The sequence below is a fragment of the Dendropsophus ebraccatus genome, chromosome 15 (genome assembly GCF_027789765.1).
Source record: "Dendropsophus ebraccatus isolate aDenEbr1 chromosome 15, aDenEbr1.pat, whole genome shotgun sequence".
NCBI classification, from domain to species: Eukaryota; Metazoa; Chordata; class Amphibia; order Anura; family Hylidae; genus Dendropsophus; species Dendropsophus ebraccatus.
In genome coordinates this window covers 22,144,539-22,164,423 of record NC_091468.1, presented here as the reverse complement: position 1 = coordinate 22,164,423, position 19,885 = coordinate 22,144,539, and the positions used below count along the sequence as shown (strand labels likewise).

Here is a 19,885-nt window from a genome sequence, read left to right as displayed (position 1 = left end):
GACGTATCTGACATATGATACTGAAACGCTTTGGGCATGTTGGCCGGTCTGTTCGCCTTGGGACAATTCTAAACTAGAGGATCATGGTTTGGTAACTGTCCGGTGGTAGCTTGATCACCTTCACTATTGGTTCAATTAATTGGTCAGGAGATATTGTCGGTACTGTCTGTGAATGAGACTGGACATGGCATTGTTATCTGTGGACATATACAGAGTTCCCTCCAGCAAAGACATGACAGCCTTACCAACCTCCCACTGACTACGGACCTACTTTTGGAGACTTTTGTAAATATTTGTATCTTTTTCATGTTATGTTATATATTTTAATGATTAGAAATAAAATATATTTTTTACACGTATCCTTCTTGGAGTCACCAGAAGAATGAACATGTTCATTCTTCCGCTAGCGGAAGCCTATACAAACCAATGGGGCTCTAATTTTCTGTTTCAGCGCGGAATACGCGCGTATTCAGCGCGGAATACAAGCGTAATACAAGCGAAAATTACGCGCTGAATCAGCGCGGAAATGGGGAAAAAAGGGGGGGAGGAGGATTCTAGTATATATTCTGGTATAGTCTAGTTTACTCGCCAAATACTTGCTGAATTTCAGCGCTGAATGCATGCGGATTCCTCGAGTATTCCGCGCTGAATTTGTCAAGAGCTGATTACGAGCTGAACACTTTCCTGGCTGAATACGCAGGGATTCTGCTTGCATTCTGCTTATATTCTGCTCGGAATTCAGCGTCAGTTGATTTCAGGCGGAAATATTTCCTCGCGTAATCCGCCCCTTTTGCTCTGTGTGAACATAGCCTAAGGTAAAGCAAAGCCAAACTCCTGGGTTGTACTTTTTTCACAGCTGATTGTTTGCTACAATCTTCACTCTAGGGCTAGGTTCAAACACAGTATGTTTGCTCAGTATTTTGGTCAGTATTTTTCAACCAAAACCAGGAGTGGATTGAAAACACAGAAAGGCTATGTTCACACACACTGTTGAAACTGAGTGGATGGCCGTTTTAAAACAACCATTATTTGCCGTTAAATGTCGACCATCCACTAAATTTCCACAGTGTGTGAACATAGCCTTTCTGTGTTTTCAAACCACTCCTGGTTTTGGTTGAAAAATACTGAACAAAAATGCTTTGTGTGAACATAGCCTTAATGAGGAGAGAGATCTTTAACTATCTGACTAGATGCAGTAGTGTTAGTATTGTCAGTGTTAAAAACTTTTCGGCCTGTGCAGGTTTTTCTGGATGTAAAGAAGAAAGGGTCCATTCACTGACAGCAATCAGAAAGAATAGTAAATGCGATGAATTGGAGCAAAAATAGATTTCACACAGTGGATAGAAACCACATTAGATATCATTGTGGAGGATTCATGATGTGTTATTGTCTTTGCAGCAAGCCCAGCAGGAGCTGAGTGACGTCCTGCCCGCCCTGGAAGACGCCGTGTCCGCCCTCGATTCCCTGGATAAGGCTGACATCTCAGAAGTAAAGTAAGAACATAAAACCAGTCATCATGCTCAATAACAACAGTTAGTGTTGGAATTGCACATTCCCTTTATGGCACTGTCATAGTGGATACCTGCAGCTGCCACACAGAAGCCACTACATACAGATTTATACAGCTCAAGTAGAGTGCAGTACTAGTTGTATACATCCATATGTAGTGAGCTCCCTCTAGTGGCAGCTGCAGGCAGACAGAATTTTATCACTTATCAAGTCAGAAAAATAGAACATCCAATATACAGATATATTATGAAAGTGATTAGTTAAAAAAAAATAATACAAATTAATTAATTCTGGTAAAGGAGTAGTTGATTTAGCAGCTCTCTCAGTGGGGATTGAGCCAATGAGATTTGTCATGAGATCTATGATGTCCCTCCTGACAGGAACTGAGAGTTGGCATTGGGTCTAATATGTAGTTGCCATAATAAGGTCTGGGGTTATTGAGAAACTCGGCAACTGGGTGTAGCACAAATCCCCATGGGGATGCTGAGAAAGTAGAATCCACAGAAATAACATTGATATTGAATGTTTATGGAATTCATTAAAAATTAGTCTGACGGGTGATTTCCATAAACATAAACCTGTGATTTCATCATGTGAATATCAGACCATTCTTCATATGCACCGTTTAACTTTTACAGAGTATATACTCACCCACCATTCCTAGTACTGACAGTCATGAACGCTGTGTGCGTGCTGCTACAACATAAGCCTGACTGGCCCACAGCCAAAGTGCTCCTCGGAGACCCAGGATTCCTTAAAAAACTGGTCAATCTAGATAAGGACAGTATCCCAGAGAAGGTATGACTACAGGTTGGGGAATCTTGTGATTTATTCTGTACCCAGTAGTGCTGTCAATAAAATGGTATACTATTATTCTTCCCTCTATAAACAAGCCTATAGCCACAATAATCCTGCCTCCTATAGACAAACCTATTGCCACTATAATCCTGCACCTACAGACGAGCCTATAGCCACTATTATCCAGCAACTGTAATCCTGCCCCTATAGACAAGCCTATAGCCACAGTAAACCTGCCCCAATAGACAAACCTATAGCCACTATAGTCCTGCCCCTATGGACAAGCCTATGTCCACTATAATCCTACCCCTATAGACAAGCCTATGGCCACTATAATCCTGCACCTACAGACAAGCATATAGCCACTATTATCTAGCAACTGCAATCCTGCCCCTATAGACAAGTCTATAGCCACTATAATCCAGCCACTGTAATCCTGCCCCCTATAGACAAACCTATTGCCACTATAATCCTGCACCTACAGACAAGCCTATAGCCACTATAATTCAGCCACTGTAATCCTGCCCCTATAAACAAGCCTATAGTCACTGTAATCCTGCCCCCTATAGACAAGCCAATAGCCACAGTAAACCTGACCCTATAGACAAGCCTATAGTCACTGTAATCCTGCCCCCTATAGACAAGCCAATAGCCACAGTAAACCTGACCCTATAGACAAGCCTATAGTCACTGTAATCCTGCCCCCTATAGACAAGTCTATAGCCACAGTAAACCTGACCCTATAGACAAGCCAATAGCCACTATAATCCAGCCACTGTAATCCTGCCCAATATAGACAGGCCTGGGGCCACTATAACCCTGCCCCCCTATAGCCAAGCCTATAACCTCTATAATCCTGCCCCTTATAACCACTATAACCTTGTTCCCTTATAATCCTGCCTCCTATGTACATAGGTAATATATATCTGATGTTCTTACAGGTCTTTTATAATTTGAAGAAGTATTCCAGTATTCCGGATTTTAACCCGCAGAAGGTGGGGGCTGTGTCTACTGCGTGCCGCTCTCTGTGTCAGTGGGTGCTGGCTCTGGAACACTACCATGAGGTTCAGAAGGTCAGTATACAGAAGTATAAAGCTGGGTGTCTGGATGCCTCTACTGGTTCCATTTACTGGTTAAAATTTAGAGTTAAATATGGAGCCTGACTATGTAAACCCTGTGCTGTCATTCTGCTGACGTATAATAATAAAGCTTAAAGGGGTCATCCAAAGGCACAAAAGTTGTGAGGTATCGGCTGTGGGAGGGATAAAAAAGAAAAAAAATGATACTCACCTGTCCCATTTTACTGCTGTGTTTGTCCTGGTGGTCCCTGATTCCCTCTGGATGAGCAGTGGTGGATGTGGTGAAGGGATCACGGCAGGTGAGTATCAATTTTTCTTTTTTTTTTTTATTTACATTTCAGCGACAGCTCATACAGGGTCTGGCAAACACCACAGTTGCAACCTCTTTATTATGTATACAGAAACAGCACCCCTCTTGTCCTCAGTTTGGGTGTGGTTTTGCAGCTCAGTCCAGACAGGGGAGGTGCTGTTTTGGCAAAAATGTATCTTTTTTTTTTTTTGTCTTATCCTGGATAACCCTTTCAAAGTCCCAAAGAGCCTGTTTAAATGTACAACAATTCAGCCACTAGGGGGGGGGTATGATGATTTATAGAACCACCACTGAATTCATTTTAGGTCTTCCCCCTAGAGGTGACTGCAGGTAGCCAAAATTATATAAGCGGTGGGGCTTCTCACACCTTTTCACCCCATCAATGTTGTCGGATGCTATATTTCTTATGTGTCAGGCCTCCGTATACATCTCATTTGATACATGAGGAGCAGACTCTGGGTACAATGAGCAGTGCCTTTCATATAGACGCTGGGTACATTGTGCAGTGCCTCCCATATAGATGCTGGGTACATTGTGCAGTGCCTCCCATATAGACGCTGGGTACATTGTGCAGTGCCTCCCATATAGACCCTGGGCACATTGTGCAGTGCCTCCCATATAGACGCTGGCCATATTGTGCAGTGCCTCCCATATAGACGCTGGGTACATTGTGCAGTGCCTCCCATATAGACGCTGGGTACATTGTGCAGTGCCTCCCATATAGACGCTGGGCACATTGTGCAGTGCCTCCCATATAGACGCTGGGCACATTGTGCAGTGCCTCCCATATAGACGCTGGGCACATTGTGCAGTGCCTCCCATATAGACGCTGGGTACATTGTGCAGTGCCTTCCATATAGACGCTGGGTACATTGTGCAGTGCCTCCCATATAGACGCTGGGTACATTGTACAGTGCCTCCCATATAGACGCTGGGTACATTGTGCAGTGCCTCCCATATAGACGCTGGGTACATTGTGCAGTGCCTCCCATATAGACGCTGGGTACATTGTGCAGTGCCTCCCATATAGACGCTGGGTACATTGTGCAGTGCCTCCCATATAGACGCTGGGTACATTGTGCAGTGCCTCCCATATAGACTCGGAGTGCATTGTGCAGTGCCTCCCATATAGATGCTGGGTACATTGTGCAGTGCCTCCCATATAGACGCTGGGTACATTGTGCAGTGCCTCCCATATAGACGCTGGGTACATTGTGCAGTGCCTCTCATATAGACGCTGGGTACATTGTGCAGTGCCTCCCATATAGACGCTGAGTACATTGTGCAGTGCCTCCCATATAGACGCTGGGTACATTGTGCAGTACCTCCCATATAGACGCTGGGTACATTGTGCAGTGCCTCCCATATAGACGCTGGGTACATTGTGCAGTGCCTCCCATATAGACGCTGGGAACATTGTACAATGCCTCCCATATAGACGCTGGGTACATTGTGCAGTGTCTCCCATATAGACGCTGGGTACATTGTGCAGTGTCTCCCATATAGACGCTGGGTACATTGTGCAGTACCTCCCATATAGACGCTGGGTACATTGTGCAGTGCCTCCCATATAGACGCTGCTACATTGTACAGTGCCTCCCATATAGACGCTGCTACATTGTACAGTGCCTCCCATATAGACGCTGGCAGGGCTGTATTAACAGCTGCTGCTGCCCTAGGCACTAAACCTGAAGACGCCCCATCTTCGCGAACCTATTGGCGCTACCAGATCTGACCAATACCCCCATACCCCCCACCCCCCTGGAAAAAACACCAGATTTACTGGCAAGTCTGAACGGGAGGAGGAAAACTAAAAAAAAAATTAAATAAATAAAAAATATAGTTTTTTCTGTCCCCCTGCTCCCTGGTGCTGCCCCCCTGCAAGGTGCTGCCCTAGGCACCGGACCACGGGTGCCTAGTGGTAAATACGGCCCTGGACGCTGGGTACATTGTGCAGTGCCTCTCATATAGACGCTGGAAACATTGTGCAGTGCCTCCCATATAGACGCTGAGTACATTGTGCAGTGCCTCCCATATAGACGCTGGGTACATTGTGCAGTGCCTCCCATATAGACGCTGCTACATTGTACAGTGCCTCCCATATAGACGCTGGGAACATTGTGCAGTGCCTCCCATATAGACGCTGAGTACATTGTGCAGTGCCTCCCATATAGACGCTGGAAACATTGTGCAGTGCCTCCCATATAGACGCTGAGTACATTGTGCAATGCCTCCCATATAGACGCTGGGTACATTGTGCAGTGCCTCCCATATAGACGCTGGGTACATTGTGCAGTGCCTCCCATATAGACGCTGGGTACATTGTGCAGTGCCTCCCATATAGACGCTGAGTACATTGTGCAATGCCTCCCATATAGACGCTGGGCACATTGTGCAGTGCCTCCCATATAGACGCTGGGTACATTGTGCAGTGCCTCCCATATAGACGCTGAGTACATTGTGCAGTGCCTCTCATATAGACGCTGGGTACATTGTGCAGTGCCTCCCATATAGACCCTGGGCACATTGTGCAGTGCCTCCCATATAGACGCTGGGTACATCATGCAGTGCCTCCCATATAGACGCTGGGTACATCATGCAGTGCCTCCCATATAGATATAGATCTATCATTTATAGGATTCTGTTCTGTTCACTGCAGATGGTGATTCCAAAACAAGAACGTGTAGCAGAAGCCCAGGAAGCTCTGAAGCTGGCGCAGGAGAGACTGAAGCAAAAGCAGGCCAGCTTATCTATGGTGAGACCATCACATATCTGTCCCTTACAGCATCTATAGTCCACTGTCTGCAGCTGCAGGAGATATAAAAGGGCTTTTAACATACAATTAAAATGTGAAACTTTTTTTTTTTATGCTGAGATCCGCTGCTCTGAACAGACACATTGGGGAAGATTTATCAAACATGGTGTAAGTAGAATTGTCTTAGTTGCCCCTAGCAACCAATCAGATTCCATTTTTCATTCCTCACAGATTCTTTAAAAAAATAATAGGTGAAATCTGAATGGTTGCTAGGGGCAACTAAAACAATACTACGTTACACCAGTTTGATAAATCTCCCCCATTGGGTCCTGGAATTTTCTGAAAATTCTAGCTTCCTGTATCTGCCACAAAGCACCACATTGGAGAATGTTGAATACACTGACACTTAACCAGCAGGGAGCTGCATTGACATAAGAAGTTAACAACCTGAAAGTTAACAGGCTAAATGACTATAGACACATAACAGTATTCTTGATGTGTAGGTTGAAGAACATCAATGTCTGCTGCAAAAACAATACAACAACAGCGTCGCAGAGAAGGATCATTTGGCGTTCCGGAAGCAGCTGACCACTAAACGCCTGGAGAGGGCCTCTGTTCTGATTACAGCTCTGGATGAGGAGAAGGTGCAGTATATAAGGATATATTATGTAGACCAGTGGTGCACAACCCACAGCTCTCCAGCTATCGCATAACTATAATTCCCATCACACATGTACACCCAAAGGCCACGGGTTATGCATCACTGACGAAGATGATGGGGCCCCACAGCAAAGAGGAAAATAAGGGCCTCTTCAGATGCTGCTTGACACCATCACACCACTAACCACTCTGTGCACATTAACATTGCGGCAAGTCTATGAGCCTACCACCTAATAAGCTAAGGAAAAGATGACCCTGAAGTGGGCTCCCCCCAGGGGTCACATGATACATGGACTGCCTTTAATTTATAGTGTCTTTTTATATATATTGCTGTCCAGGTACGATGGAAAGAGTCAGTAGAGAAGCTGGACCTGCGGCTGAAAGGAATCATCGGTGACGTCCTGGTTTCTGCTGCGTTCATTGTGTACTGTGGGGTTTTTACCTCCGAGTATCGGGCACAGCTGATGGGGCAATGGTCGGAGTTCTGTGAAACATATCAGATCCCAGTGTCAGAAGATTACTCCTTTATCCAGGCTATGGCTGCTGAGACCGAGGTAATGTTCTGTAAGGTTTTATCTGGTGGTATAGGTTTAGGGGGTGTAGAGGTAGCAGTCATACCTTGGCTCTGGCGTCCTAGGTCCAGTCTTGTAAATGGCAGATGAACCATGTAAACAATATTTTGCGATGGGGCCCAGGAATAGGCTTATCCATTGTGATAGAAGTAATGATGGATAATTGTGTAATAATAGGATAAAGCTTAAGCTTCCTTGTGAACATTGTGCCCCTTCAGGTGAGACGCTGGCACAGTGAAGGGTTACCCCCTGATCCCTACTCAATAGAGAACGCCATATTAGTGAAGAACGGGCAGCGCTGGCCTCTGCTGATTGATCCTAATGGTCAGGCCTATAAGTGGATCTGCCAGATGGAAGGTGGGAAACTACGCCAGGTTCTCGCCTCTGATCCCAGCTACATGAAAACCCTGGAAACCGCTATTCGCCTCGGGGAGCCCATCCTCATACAGGTACTCACCCCCTTACCCAGCTGGGATAATAGTTACCACCGCTATATACTCACGTCACGCTGCTCTTACAGGATGTCCCTGATGACTTGGACCCCAGCCTCAAGCCTGTACTTGGAAAAGAGATTCACTGGCGGGCAGGACAGGACGTCATACGTTTAGGAGATGCTGAAATTGAGTACAACAAAAATTTTAGGTAAGATTCATTCTTTTTCTTCTTCCTTCTTTTATTTTAAAACACACTTACACGAGTAATTCATTTACCCCTTTACATATATATCATAAGCCTTTACCAGTAAGTGTACATTACTTACCCACTTTACCCACAAAGATATACTGGCCTTGTGGCATTGTGTGCCCATTCATACAGTGGCATTGTGTGTGCCCATTCATACATTGGCAGTGTGTGTGCCTATTCATCTAGTGGCATTCTGTGCTCATTCAAACAGTGGCAGTGTGTGTGTACCCCCTCATAGAGTGGCATTGCGTGCCCATTCATACAGTGGCATTGTGTGTGCCCCTTCATACAGGGGCAGTGGGTGTGCTCATTCATACAGTGGCATTGTGTGTGTTCCCCCTCATACAGTGGCATTGCGGGCCCATTCATACAGTGACATTGTGTGCCCCTTCATACAGTGGCAGTGTGTGTGCTCATTCATACAGTGGCAGTGTGTGTGGCCATTCATACAGTTGCATTGTGTTCCCATTCATACATTGGCAGCATGTGTGTGCCCCTTCATAAGGTGGCAGTGTTTGTGTGCCTTCATTCAGTGGCATTGTGTGCCCATTCATACAGTGGCAGTGTGTGTGCCCCTTCATAAGGTGGCAGTGTTGTGCGCCTTCATACAGTGCAGCTCCTGGTATATACCCACAATACATTCCCAGCCAAAGTGTACAGTTCTAACCAGAGTGTGCTCCCCATACAGTTCCGGACATATTTAGCCTCCTCCATGTAGTGCCAGCACAGGGTGTCCACCATGCAGTGCCAGCAGATTGTGCCCCCATTGTCAGCCGCAACGTCACCAGTGACAATACTTTCCCCCATCACTTTCCCTCCTCTCGGTTGTTGTTTTAGGCTGTACATGTCAACCCAGAACCCAAATCCACATTTCCTACCAGCAGTTTGTATTTCGGTCACACTGATAAACTTCACGGTGACCTATAAAGGGCTCCAGGATCAGCTCCTGAGCAGCGTTGTCACCCACGAACAACCCCAACTGGAAGCACAAAGATACCGAATACTGGAGAGTATAGCGTCAGATCTGAGCACGCTGCGAGGCCTGGAGGAGCAGTCACTCACCTTACTGCAGAAAACTCAAGGTGATTCTACTTTTTGCATTTTTTACAATTTATCTCTCTTAAAAGGACCCCTACCCTGATTATACAGCTAGGACTACCAACAAGCAGCTAGTATGTTCCGTGTGCCTACAGCGCCACCACTGGAGAAATGAAGTATCACAAAGTTTAAATTGAAATCAGTGGGCTGTCTGTCTAATATATGGATGTGCGGAGTGCTCCTCTTTATAGAGCATCCTGTATTAACATGAGGTGGTGTCGCTACCCTGGTGACAGCACATTGTTACAACCACATTATAATCTGTAACCATTAACATTTAGGGCATTTACTTGATGATGACGATCTGATCAGCACCCTGCAAAAATCCAAGCTCACGGCCAAAGATGTCCTCAAGAGAATGAGGGATTCTGGGAAGACAGAAGCGACCATTGAGGCGGCTCGTTGCATCTACCTCCCCGTGGCCCGGCGAGGGGCTGTCCTGTATTTCGTAGTGGCCGACCTAATCCACCTGAACTACATGTACCAGTTCTCTCTACAATGGTTCCACCAGTTATTTGTGGAGGCCATGAAAGTGTCCACAACTTCCAAATCTCAGATCCCTTTGACTTCTTCTGGAATCATTCGGCCGCTCAGCCGACAGAGAAAAGAGAGAGAAGAAAAGGAGGAGGAGAAGAGAGAGGATACGCAGAGATACCTGCACAATATCTGCAACACTTTAACCAGAAGCGTATACAAGGTAAAAGCGCAGAGACTACATGGTGAGAACTGTGAGCAGAGACAGCAGTGACCGGAGCTGAGAGTGCAGAGAGTACATGGTGAGTGATGTGAGCAGAGACTACATGGTGAGAACTGTGAGCAGAGACAGCAGTGACCGGAGCTGAGAGTGCAGAGAGTACAGGTAAGCACTGTGAGCAGAGACTACATGGTGAGAACTGTGAGCAGAGACAGCAGTGACCGGAGCTGAGAGTGCAGAGAGTACATGGTGAGCGCTGTGAGCAGAGACTACATGGTGAGAACTGTGAGCAGAGACAGCAGTGACCGGAGCTGAGAGTGCAGAGAGTACATGGTGAGTGCTGTGAGCAGAGACTACATGGTGAGAACTGTGAGCAGAGACAGCAGTGACCGGAGCTGAGAGTGCAGAGAGTACATGGTGAGCGCTGTGAGCAGAGACAGCAGTGACCGGAGCTGAGAGTGCAGAGAGTACATGGTGAGAGCTGTGAGCAGAGACAGCAGTGACCGGAGCTGAGAGTGCAGAGTACATGGTGAGAACTGTGAGCAGAGACAGCAGTGACCGGAGCTGAGAGTGCAGAGAGTACATAGTGAGAGCTGTGAGCAGAGACAGCAGTGACCAGAGCTGAGAGTGCAGAGTACATGGTGAGCACTGTGAGCAGAGACAGCAGTGACCGGAGCTGAGAGTGCAGAGAGTACATAGTGAGAGCTGTGAGCAGAGACAGCAGTGACCAGAGCTGAGAGTGCAGAGAGTACATGGTGAGAGCTGTGAGCAGAGACAGCAGTGATCGGAGCTGAGAGTGCAGAGAGTACATGGTGAGAACTGTGAGCAGAGACAGCAGTGACCGGAGCTGAGAGTGCAGAGAGTACATGGTGAGACCTGTGAGCAGAGACAGCAGTGACCAGAGCTGAGAGTGCAGAGTACATGGTGAGCACTGTGAGCAGAGACAGCAGTGACCGGAGCTGAGAGTGCAGAGAGTACATAGTGAGAGCTGTGAGCAGAGACAGCAGTGACCATAGCTGAGAGTGCAGAGAGTACATGGTGAGAGCTGTGAGCAGAGACAGCAGTGACCGGAGCTGAGAGTGCAGAGAGTACATGGTGAGAACTGTGAGCAGAGAAAGCAGTGACCGGAGCTGAGAGTGCAGAGAGTACATGGTGAGAGCTGTAAGCAGAGACAGCAGTGACCAGAGCTGAGAGTGCAGAGAGTACATAGTGAGAGCTGTGAGCAGAGACAGCAGTGACCGGAGCTGAGAGTGCAGAGAGTACATGGTGAGAGCTGTGAGCAGTAACCAGAGCTAAGAGTGCAGAGAGTACATGGTGAAAACTGTGAGCAGAGACAGCAGTGACCGGAGCTGAGAGTGCAGAGTACATGGTGAGCGCTGTGAGCAGAGACAGCAGTGACCGGAGCTGAGAGTGCAGAGAGTACATAGTGAGAGCTGTGAGCAGAGACAGCAGTGACCGGAGCTGAGAGTGCAGAGAGTACATGGTGAGAACTGTGAGCAGAGACAGCAGTGACCGGAGCTGAGAGTGCAGAGAGTACATGGTGAGAACTGTGAGTAGAGACAGCAGTGACCAGAGCTGAGAGTGCAGAGAGTACATGGTGAGCGCTGTGAGTAGAGACAGCAGTGACCAGAGCTGAGAGTGCAGAGAGTACATGGTGAGCGCTGTGAGTAGAGACAGTAGTGACCGGAGCTGAGAGTGCAAAGAGTACATGGTGAGAACTGTGAGCAGAGACAGCAGTGACCGGAGCTGAGAGTACAGAGAGTACATGGTGAGAGCTGTGAGTAGAGACAGCAGTGACCGGAGCTGAGAGTGCAGAGTACATGGTGAGAACTGTGAGCAGAGACAGCAGTGACCGGAGCTGAGAGTGCAGAGAGTACATGGTGAGAGCTGTGAGCAGAGACAGCAGTGACCGGAGCTGAGAGTGCAGAGAGTACATGGTGAGCGCTGTGAGCAGAGACAGCAGTGACCGGAGCTGAGAGTGCAGAGAGTACATGGTGAGCGCTGTGAGCAGAGACAGCAGTGACCGGAGCTGAGAGTGCAGAGAGTACATGGTGAGTGCTGTGAGCAGAGACAGCAGTGATAGGAGCTGAGAGTGCAGAGAGTACATAGTGAGAGCTGTGAGTAGAGACAGCAGTGACCGGAGCTGAGAGTGCAGAGTACATGGTGAGAACTGTGAGCAGAGACAGCAGTGACCGGAGCTGAGAGTGCAGAGAGTACATGGTGAGAGCTGTGAGCAGAGACAGCAGTGACCGGAGCTGAGAGTGCAGAGAGTACATGGTGAGCGCTGTGAGCAGAGACAGCAGTGACCGGAGCTGAGAGTGCAGAGAGTACATGGTGAGCGCTGTGAGCAGAGACAGCAGTGACCGGAGCTGAGAGTGCAGAGAGTACATGGTGAGTGCTGTGAGCAGAGACAGCAGTGATAGGAGCTGAGAGTGCAGAGAGTACATGGTGAGCGCTGTGAGCAGAGACAGCAGTGACCGGAGCTGAGAGTGCAGAGAGTACATGGTGAGCGCTGTGAGCAGAGACAGCAGTGATAGGAGCTGAGAGTGCAGAGAGTACATGGTGAGCGCTGTAAGCAGAGACAGCAGTGACCAGAGCTGAGAGTGCAGAGTACATGGTGAGAACTGTGAGCAGAGACAGCAGTGACCAGAGCTGAGAGTGCAGAGTACATGGTGAGAACTGTGAGCAGAGACAGCAGTGACCAGAGCTGAGAGTGCAGAGAGTACATGGTGAGCGCTGTGAGCAGTGACTACATGGTGAGAGCTGTGACTGAGCTTAAGAGTGCAGACTACATAGTGAAAGTTGTCATTATTCTAGTAACATTGTTGCTCGGTGCCATCTCAGTGTTAAAGTGGTTATCGAGGATTTAAAATCCATAGCTGCCTTTTTCCTAAAACAGCGCCACCCCTGTCCCCAGGTATTACAACTTGGCTCCATTCACATGAGTGCAACTGATTTGCAATATCATACCCAAACAGAGGACAGCCTTGGTGCTTTTTCTGGAAGAAAGCAGCTGTGATTTTTTAATCCTAAAGAACCCCTTTAAAGTGACTCTGTACCCACAATCTGCCCCCCACAAACTGCTTGTACCGCCAGATAGCAGCTTTTTATCCTAGATCTGTCCTGTGTCAAATTGGCGTGGCCTAGAATGTGTGTGCCCAAGCCTTCCACCGCCTCTCCATCCCTTCTCCCCACCATCCTCATTATTAGGAATACCCTCGCTGGATTTTTCCTATTCATTACCTGTCTGAACACTGCACATACGCTGGATTGTTAGGCCATGTTCACACTTTGTAAGACACCGGACGTTCCGTGACCTGGCCGGATGATCTTTACTGCCGCTGTATTTGGTTGAGGGCCCATTCCGTGCGCACCCGCATCCAAATTCCCTGCTGCTCACAATGGAGCGTGCTGCCTGAGGATCTCTGTATCTGACGGTACAAGCGGTTTGTGGGGGGCAGAATATGAGTACAGAGTCGTTTTAAGGAGTGAAAAGCTATCTCCTATTCTGCTGTTTTATTCATGTGTTTTTCTTGTATCTCGGCTCAGATTGTCTCCACGGCCCTCCTCATGGAGCACAGGCTTTGCTTCGCTTTCATGCTGACTGTGAACATTATGAAAAACAGCAACGACCAGGACGAGTCGGCATCACCGGGATTTCTACCGCAGCCAGAATGGGAATTCTTTGTGCACTCACTTCTGCTGAGCAACGTCATGAAAAAGAGAGTCTCTACCGAGAACGATGGTAACGTCACACGCCCAAGGAGGTGGTCTCCAACCTGTGGTTCTCATGCTGTGAGAGTATAACTCCCATTGCACACCAGCTGGAGAGCCACCATTGCTTTGGGTTCTCATTCATGCATTACTTTTGACTGTACATGTAGTGTCTAGGACCGCAGCAGCACAAGGGGAGGTCATGGAGCAGATTTAGCTTTTTTATGTTTTCCTCGATTGTGGTGTATTTTATGTATTTTATGCACTGGTGAACACTCAGTAGTACTATCCCATTCACTTCTATAGGACTAGCTGCAACATCTCCATTGCAACATTCTCCAGAGAATATTGACAAGAAGGAGCAGGATGAAGGTAATGTCCAGGATAACTTGTCCACTTATATTAATTGATCGGACTATACTGCCTCTAGTGGAGAGCATCAGCATGACAAGAGCTATATAAGTTTTGGGTGCCAAAGATCTGATAGACGGGAGGTGTGGGGAGTCAGATCTAATATATCATCAGGTTAGGTCAGTATTACCCATGTAAATATCCTCTTTACTAAAAACACTTAAATCACTATCCACATCAATGTCTATACATATAAGTTCCATGATTCATGTTGGGATGCTAATTGCATTTTCTTTTGCTTCAGCAGGTGCCAAAGATGAGATTCTGGGATTTAGGATACCAGAGGGGCTGTCAGATGGCACCTGGTGGCAGTGCCAGTACATGAGCCAATACATGGAGGCCTTCTCAGCTCTGTGCCAGTCCTTGTCTTCTAATACACAGCAATGGAAGCATTTCAGAGAGGCCGAGGAGCTGTATGATCAACTCAGCAAACCGTATACAAGTGAGGAAGGTAAGAGAGATAGACAGAGAGTGGAGAAAATAAGTATTTGATATGCTGCCAATTTTGCTAAAGAATGCGGTGGGTGTGTAATTTGTATGGTAAGTACACCGGTCAGAGACAGAATCTATAAAAAGAATCCAAGATTCATAAATAATTATTTTGCATTTCATTACATGGAACAAGCATTTGATAAAATAAAAGAACAGAACTGAATCTGTCGCTAGGTATATGGTGCCTTAAATGAGGGCGGCATAAACCTAGTGACAGAAATACTGAACAGATCAGTGTATTACTAACACTGTTCTCCTAATATGCAGGAGAGTAGGATTCTTTCCACACCCTGCCCTCCAGCTGCTGATTGACAGTTGCTGCTTATACACAGCATGGATAGATAACTGCCAAATAGCAGCTGGTGGGCGGAGTTTTCTGCTTCTCATGAATATTGAGGACTACTGGGCTCATGCACATAATGGAGAGGACTACTTATTTTCCATGTTATTCAGGAGGATATCTCCGAATTAGCTGCACAGAACTATGTAAGTGATACATCATTCTGTTCAGCTTCTCTGTCACTAGTTTATGTTCCTTTTAGATAGGACCCCATAATCCTACTGACCGAGTCTCTTTATTATTAGGTGCAGAAACCTTTACTTGCAATTACAAAGGTCGGACATTTCCTGGGGCTGTTGCTGGACAACATTGAGTTTCAGTTCTCTCCAAAGATTTTCTCTTGGGTTCAGGTCTGAACACTGGCTAGGCCACTCCAAGACTTTGAAATGCTTCTTACAGAGCCGCTCCTTAGTTGTGCTAGCTGTGTGTTTCGGGTCATTGTCATGCTGGAAGACCCAGCTTTTACCAATCTTCAGTGCTCTTACCCAGGAAAGAAGGTTGTTGGCCATAATCTCATAATAGAGAACCCCATCCATCCTCCCTTCATTGTGATGCAGTTGTCCTGTCCCCTTTGCAGAAAAGCACCCCCAGTATGTTTCCACCTCCATGCTTCACAGTTGGAACTGTATTCTTGGGGTTGTACACATCCTTCTTCCTCCAAACACAATGAGTGATACCAAAAAGTTCTATTTTGGTCTTATCTGACCACATGACCTTCTCCCATGCCTCCTCTTGATCATCCAGATGGTCATTGGCGAACATCAAACAGGCCTGGACATATGCTGGTGTGATCAGGGGGACCATACATGCCCTGCATAGTTTGTTACTAGGGTAATCTTTGAGACTGTGGTCACAGCTCTTTTCAGGTCATTGACCAGGTTCTCCCGTGTAGTTCTGCGGTGATTCCTGAACTTATTTAGAATCCTCCTTACCTCAGATGAGATGTTGCATGGAGCACTGGACCGAGGAAGATTGATAGTCATCTTGTGTTTCTTCCATTTTCTAATAATTGCGCCAACAGTTCTTGCCTTCTAACCAAGCTGCTTGCCTTTTGTCCTGTAGCCCATCCCAGGCTTGTGCAGGTCTTTTGTTTTGTCCTAGGAATCCTTAGCCAGCTCTTCGGTTTTGGAGGTTGGAGTGTGATTGACTGAGTATGTGAACAGTTGTTTTTTATGAGATCAAACAGGTGCAGTTAATACAGATAATGAGTGCAGAGTAGGAGGGGCTTCTTAAAAGAAAACTTGCAAAATCAGCAGCGTGTCAAATACTTATTTTCCCCACTGTATATAGATGGTTGAATATGGGATAGGTAGATTTCCCTTCTTCTAACACCTGGTTATTAACATATTCCCCAGCAGTAGGTCACCAGTTGGATCCAGGATTTGCTGCTGATCAGGAGACATCAGAACCTGTTACTGTATTTAACTGGGAAACACTGACCTCATTCCAGAAGCTTCTATTGGTAAAGTATTACATCAGCAGTCTTTTCCTGGACGTGTGTGGTATGACAATTCAGCCCCATGCATTTTAATACAGCTGCAATACCAGAAACAACCCATGGACAGTTGTGGCGCTGTTTCTGGAAGCTGTGTTGTTTTCTTACTCTTTCCAATCACTTCTGTCATGAATGACTATTTGCTGACTGTGGGCGATCAGTACTCCTTTTACTTGCCTGGTGCTGAATGGTAATATACTGTATGACTGTATAACAGTATGATTTATACTAAGAGCTATGATCTTTTTATTTTAAGGGGATTGGTACCTCGACTGTCTAACAACAACTCCCTAATAGAGGCCCCAAGTGTTACCAGCATGTAAAAACACTCTGGTAACCATGGAGACATAACAATGACACATGTCTCTTAGCTGATAAAGCATGTTCCTTCTAAGGTCAAGTGTTGTAGGGACTGGGCTGAGCTGCAGTAGGCACGCCTCCCCCCTCCCCCACTTTTTCCTGATTGATGTATAGAGCTCAGTGCTGGAAAAATAAAACAAACTGTACATTAAAGGGGTAGTTCAGCAAATCCCAATCAACTGGTGCCAGAAAGTGCCAGAGATTTGAAATGTAATGCTATTAAAAAATTTGAAGAGAATGTACCATCAGGTACATTCTCTTTAAGTGTAGCATATCAATAGAATGGCGCCGATGCCAAACTCCTTTTTTTTTTTAGCTCAGGCCTGGTTTCCACGCACGGCATTGGTCTATTACCGTGCATCCGCTGGGGCTAAAGCACTGGAGGCGGGCCGGCCCGAACCCCGGTGGGAAGGAACCCAGCCCCTCTGTGACGCAGCTCAATTGATTCTTTTCCTCTGACTGGGGCCGACCATTACCTGTCATTAGGTTTACTTACTCGATCAGTTTGCAGTCGCTCCTGACCACACTGGGCCAGTTCTGTTCACAAACCCTATTTTAATTGAATTGGGCTCATGCACGGAACCGGCCTGACGTGGTTGTATCCCTAATTACCCAAAGCAGGAGCGATTGCAAGCTGTTCGGATGAGTAAACATAATGACAGGTACCCTTTAATTATTCAGGGCAGCTCTATGACTTTTCAACTTAGAAAAAAAACATGATTTTATAACTTGCCAAACAGCTATCAGCTAAGAGAGAGGTATCATCTGTCTTCTCCCCCTTGTCAGTCTTCTGCCCTCATCTGTGATCGGTGACACAGATTCTACAGGATATCGATTTTAATGTACTTTATAGGTGCGCTGTTATCAGAATATTATCTATCAGTTTGTATATGTGAATATGTGTATATAGATGTGTGTCTATGATAGAGGCAGGTATATACCAGATACATCTGTGGGGGCCACATTTACATGTAAGAAGACTATATTACCCACCACTATCTATAATTATTATGTTACCTCTTCAGATTAAGGTCCTGCGTCCTGAATGTTTGGTCAGTGGGGTCCGAAAGTTTATAGCTGAGAAGATGGGAGCAGAATACGTCCTCAGCCACCCCATGAATCTGAAGCAGGCGCTGGATGTGTCCGGTCCTTCCTCCCCGCTCATATTCATCCTCTCTGCTGGTGAGACGGCCACGTTATCACTGCTAACAACACTGCTTATTATGGTGCAGCAATTTTTGCTGGTCCTCTTACCACAATTTTCTGTTGGATTCTAGCTTCCCCATGCTTTACACTTCAGTCAGATCAGCTGATCAGTGACTCCACCTGGAGTCTACCTATCCACTATTTCTATATGGCACCAAGTTATTCTAGTTTTGAGAGAGGGAGAGTTCACAGAGTATGACATCACTCACTAATACAAAAGGGATCACAATCTCATTTCATCAGTGGGAGTTGTATAAATTGGCCCCAGTGTGTATATATGTTTTTGGACAATGGTAGTAAAGGGAAGGAAACATAAGCAAACAGAGAGAGAACACGTATACTGCAGGTAGAGCAGATACGGAGAAGGAAGATGGCACTCACCGACTGGGTATAATAATCCGGCTTTATTGAACATCTGAGGATCAGGGGAGGAAGCGACGTTCTTCTGCGAAACTGCGGTCACCCGAGTCCTTCCTCCCCTGATCCTTAGATGTTTAATAAAGCCGGATGATTATACCCAGTCGGTGAGTGCCATCTTCCTTCTCTGTATCTGCATTATTTGCACATCTCTGTTCATGATTGAGCACCATCGGGGTTCTATTTTGCTGGTGGTCTGCCGGAGCATCTGTCCTGAGTGCTTGCTTTCTACATGTTGTTGGAATAATGCAGGTAGAATTGCCTTTAGTGCAGCAATACTGTGATATCCACCGATACTCCACTTTCCTCCACTCTTCCCAGTTCCTAAAAAATGTAGTAAGGATATGCAATATAGCTCTCTGACGCCACTTCCTGGATGTAGCTTTCCCTTCAAGTCAGTGTTTTATACAATTAAGAAGCCTTAGAATATGACTGGGGATTTAATAAGTCAAGCCAGAGACTCCCCAGTAGGAAAGTTTACTGATCTGTAGTCAGGTGCTCCGCATCGGTACAGAGCAGAGAGCTGGATGGCTGCAGAGTCCTATCGTGGGACTCAAGGTAATATTTCTCCTTTAGGAGATCACCATAAGGACATTTAGGGATTACAGGCTAATAAAGCTCCACAGGGAATTCTAGGAAGAGATATATATCCAAAGCAGCTCTCTGACACCACATTTTGGAGGGCTTTACTCCATTAAGGAGCCTTAGAACATGACTGAACATTTATTTAGCCAGGTATTGGGAATGGAACTTCACTATAAATATCATAAGATGGGGCTTATACTCTATATGTCACAAATAGGCAGCGACCCAACCGATCAGCTGGAGCGTCTAGCGCTGGAGACCCATGGCAGCACCCTGCACCTAGACATGATCTCCCTGGGACGCGGTCAGGGGGTGAAGGCCGAAGAGCTGATAACCAAGGCCAGAAGACTGAAGGGGCGCTGGGTCTTCCTGCAGAACTGCCATCTTGCCGCCTCCTTTATGCCCCGGCTCAGAGAGATCGTGGATGGGTAAGGTCGGGCGTCACTAGTAACTTCACACCTAATGTTATTGATCATATAATAACTATGTACCCATTGGTGTGTTCTAGATTCGACCAGCAGGATGGCTCCATAGATTCTCAGTTCAGATTATGGTTGAGCTCCAAATCCGAGGAATCGTTTCCAGTTTCTATCCTACAGAAAGGTTTCAAGGTGAGACCCTGATAATGGAGGTATACATATACTATTATATGTAGGGGTCCTTAGGAGATGATTGTCTGCTGCCCTAAACTCTCCATATTATTGCT

The 19,885-nt window shown here is 46.5% G+C and overlaps 1 protein-coding gene across 5 annotated transcripts in view; it reads left to right on the top strand.

The window, feature by feature from the left end:
- The window catches only part of DNAH14 (dynein axonemal heavy chain 14), a 165,537-nt gene that overhangs the window by 131,247 nt on the left and 14,405 nt on the right, over nt 1-19,885 (top strand). For 3 of the 5 annotated variants that reach the window (XM_069954737.1, XM_069954733.1, XM_069954736.1), the window contains 17 exons: nt 1,399-1,493; nt 2,148-2,307; nt 3,249-3,380; nt 6,356-6,451; nt 6,955-7,095; nt 7,450-7,665; nt 7,902-8,132; nt 8,204-8,325; nt 9,205-9,449; nt 9,747-10,162; nt 13,709-13,904; nt 14,180-14,245; nt 14,529-14,735; nt 16,472-16,578; nt 17,997-18,153; nt 19,397-19,607; nt 19,688-19,790. In XM_069954737.1, coding sequence (XP_069810838.1) covers nt 1,399-1,493; nt 2,148-2,307; nt 3,249-3,380; nt 6,356-6,451; nt 6,955-7,095; nt 7,450-7,665; nt 7,902-8,132; nt 8,204-8,325; nt 9,205-9,449; nt 9,747-10,162; nt 13,709-13,904; nt 14,180-14,245; nt 14,529-14,735; nt 16,472-16,578; nt 17,997-18,153; nt 19,397-19,607; nt 19,688-19,790 — 2,901 coding nt within the window. The remainder of the gene's footprint in view (nt 1-1,398; nt 1,494-2,147; nt 2,308-3,248; nt 3,381-6,355; nt 6,452-6,954; nt 7,096-7,449; nt 7,666-7,901; nt 8,133-8,203; nt 8,326-9,204; nt 9,450-9,746; nt 10,163-13,708; nt 13,905-14,179; nt 14,246-14,528; nt 14,736-16,471; nt 16,579-17,996; nt 18,154-19,396; nt 19,608-19,687; nt 19,791-19,885) is intronic. The other 2 variants (XM_069954734.1, XM_069954735.1) reach the window with 2 other exon arrangements.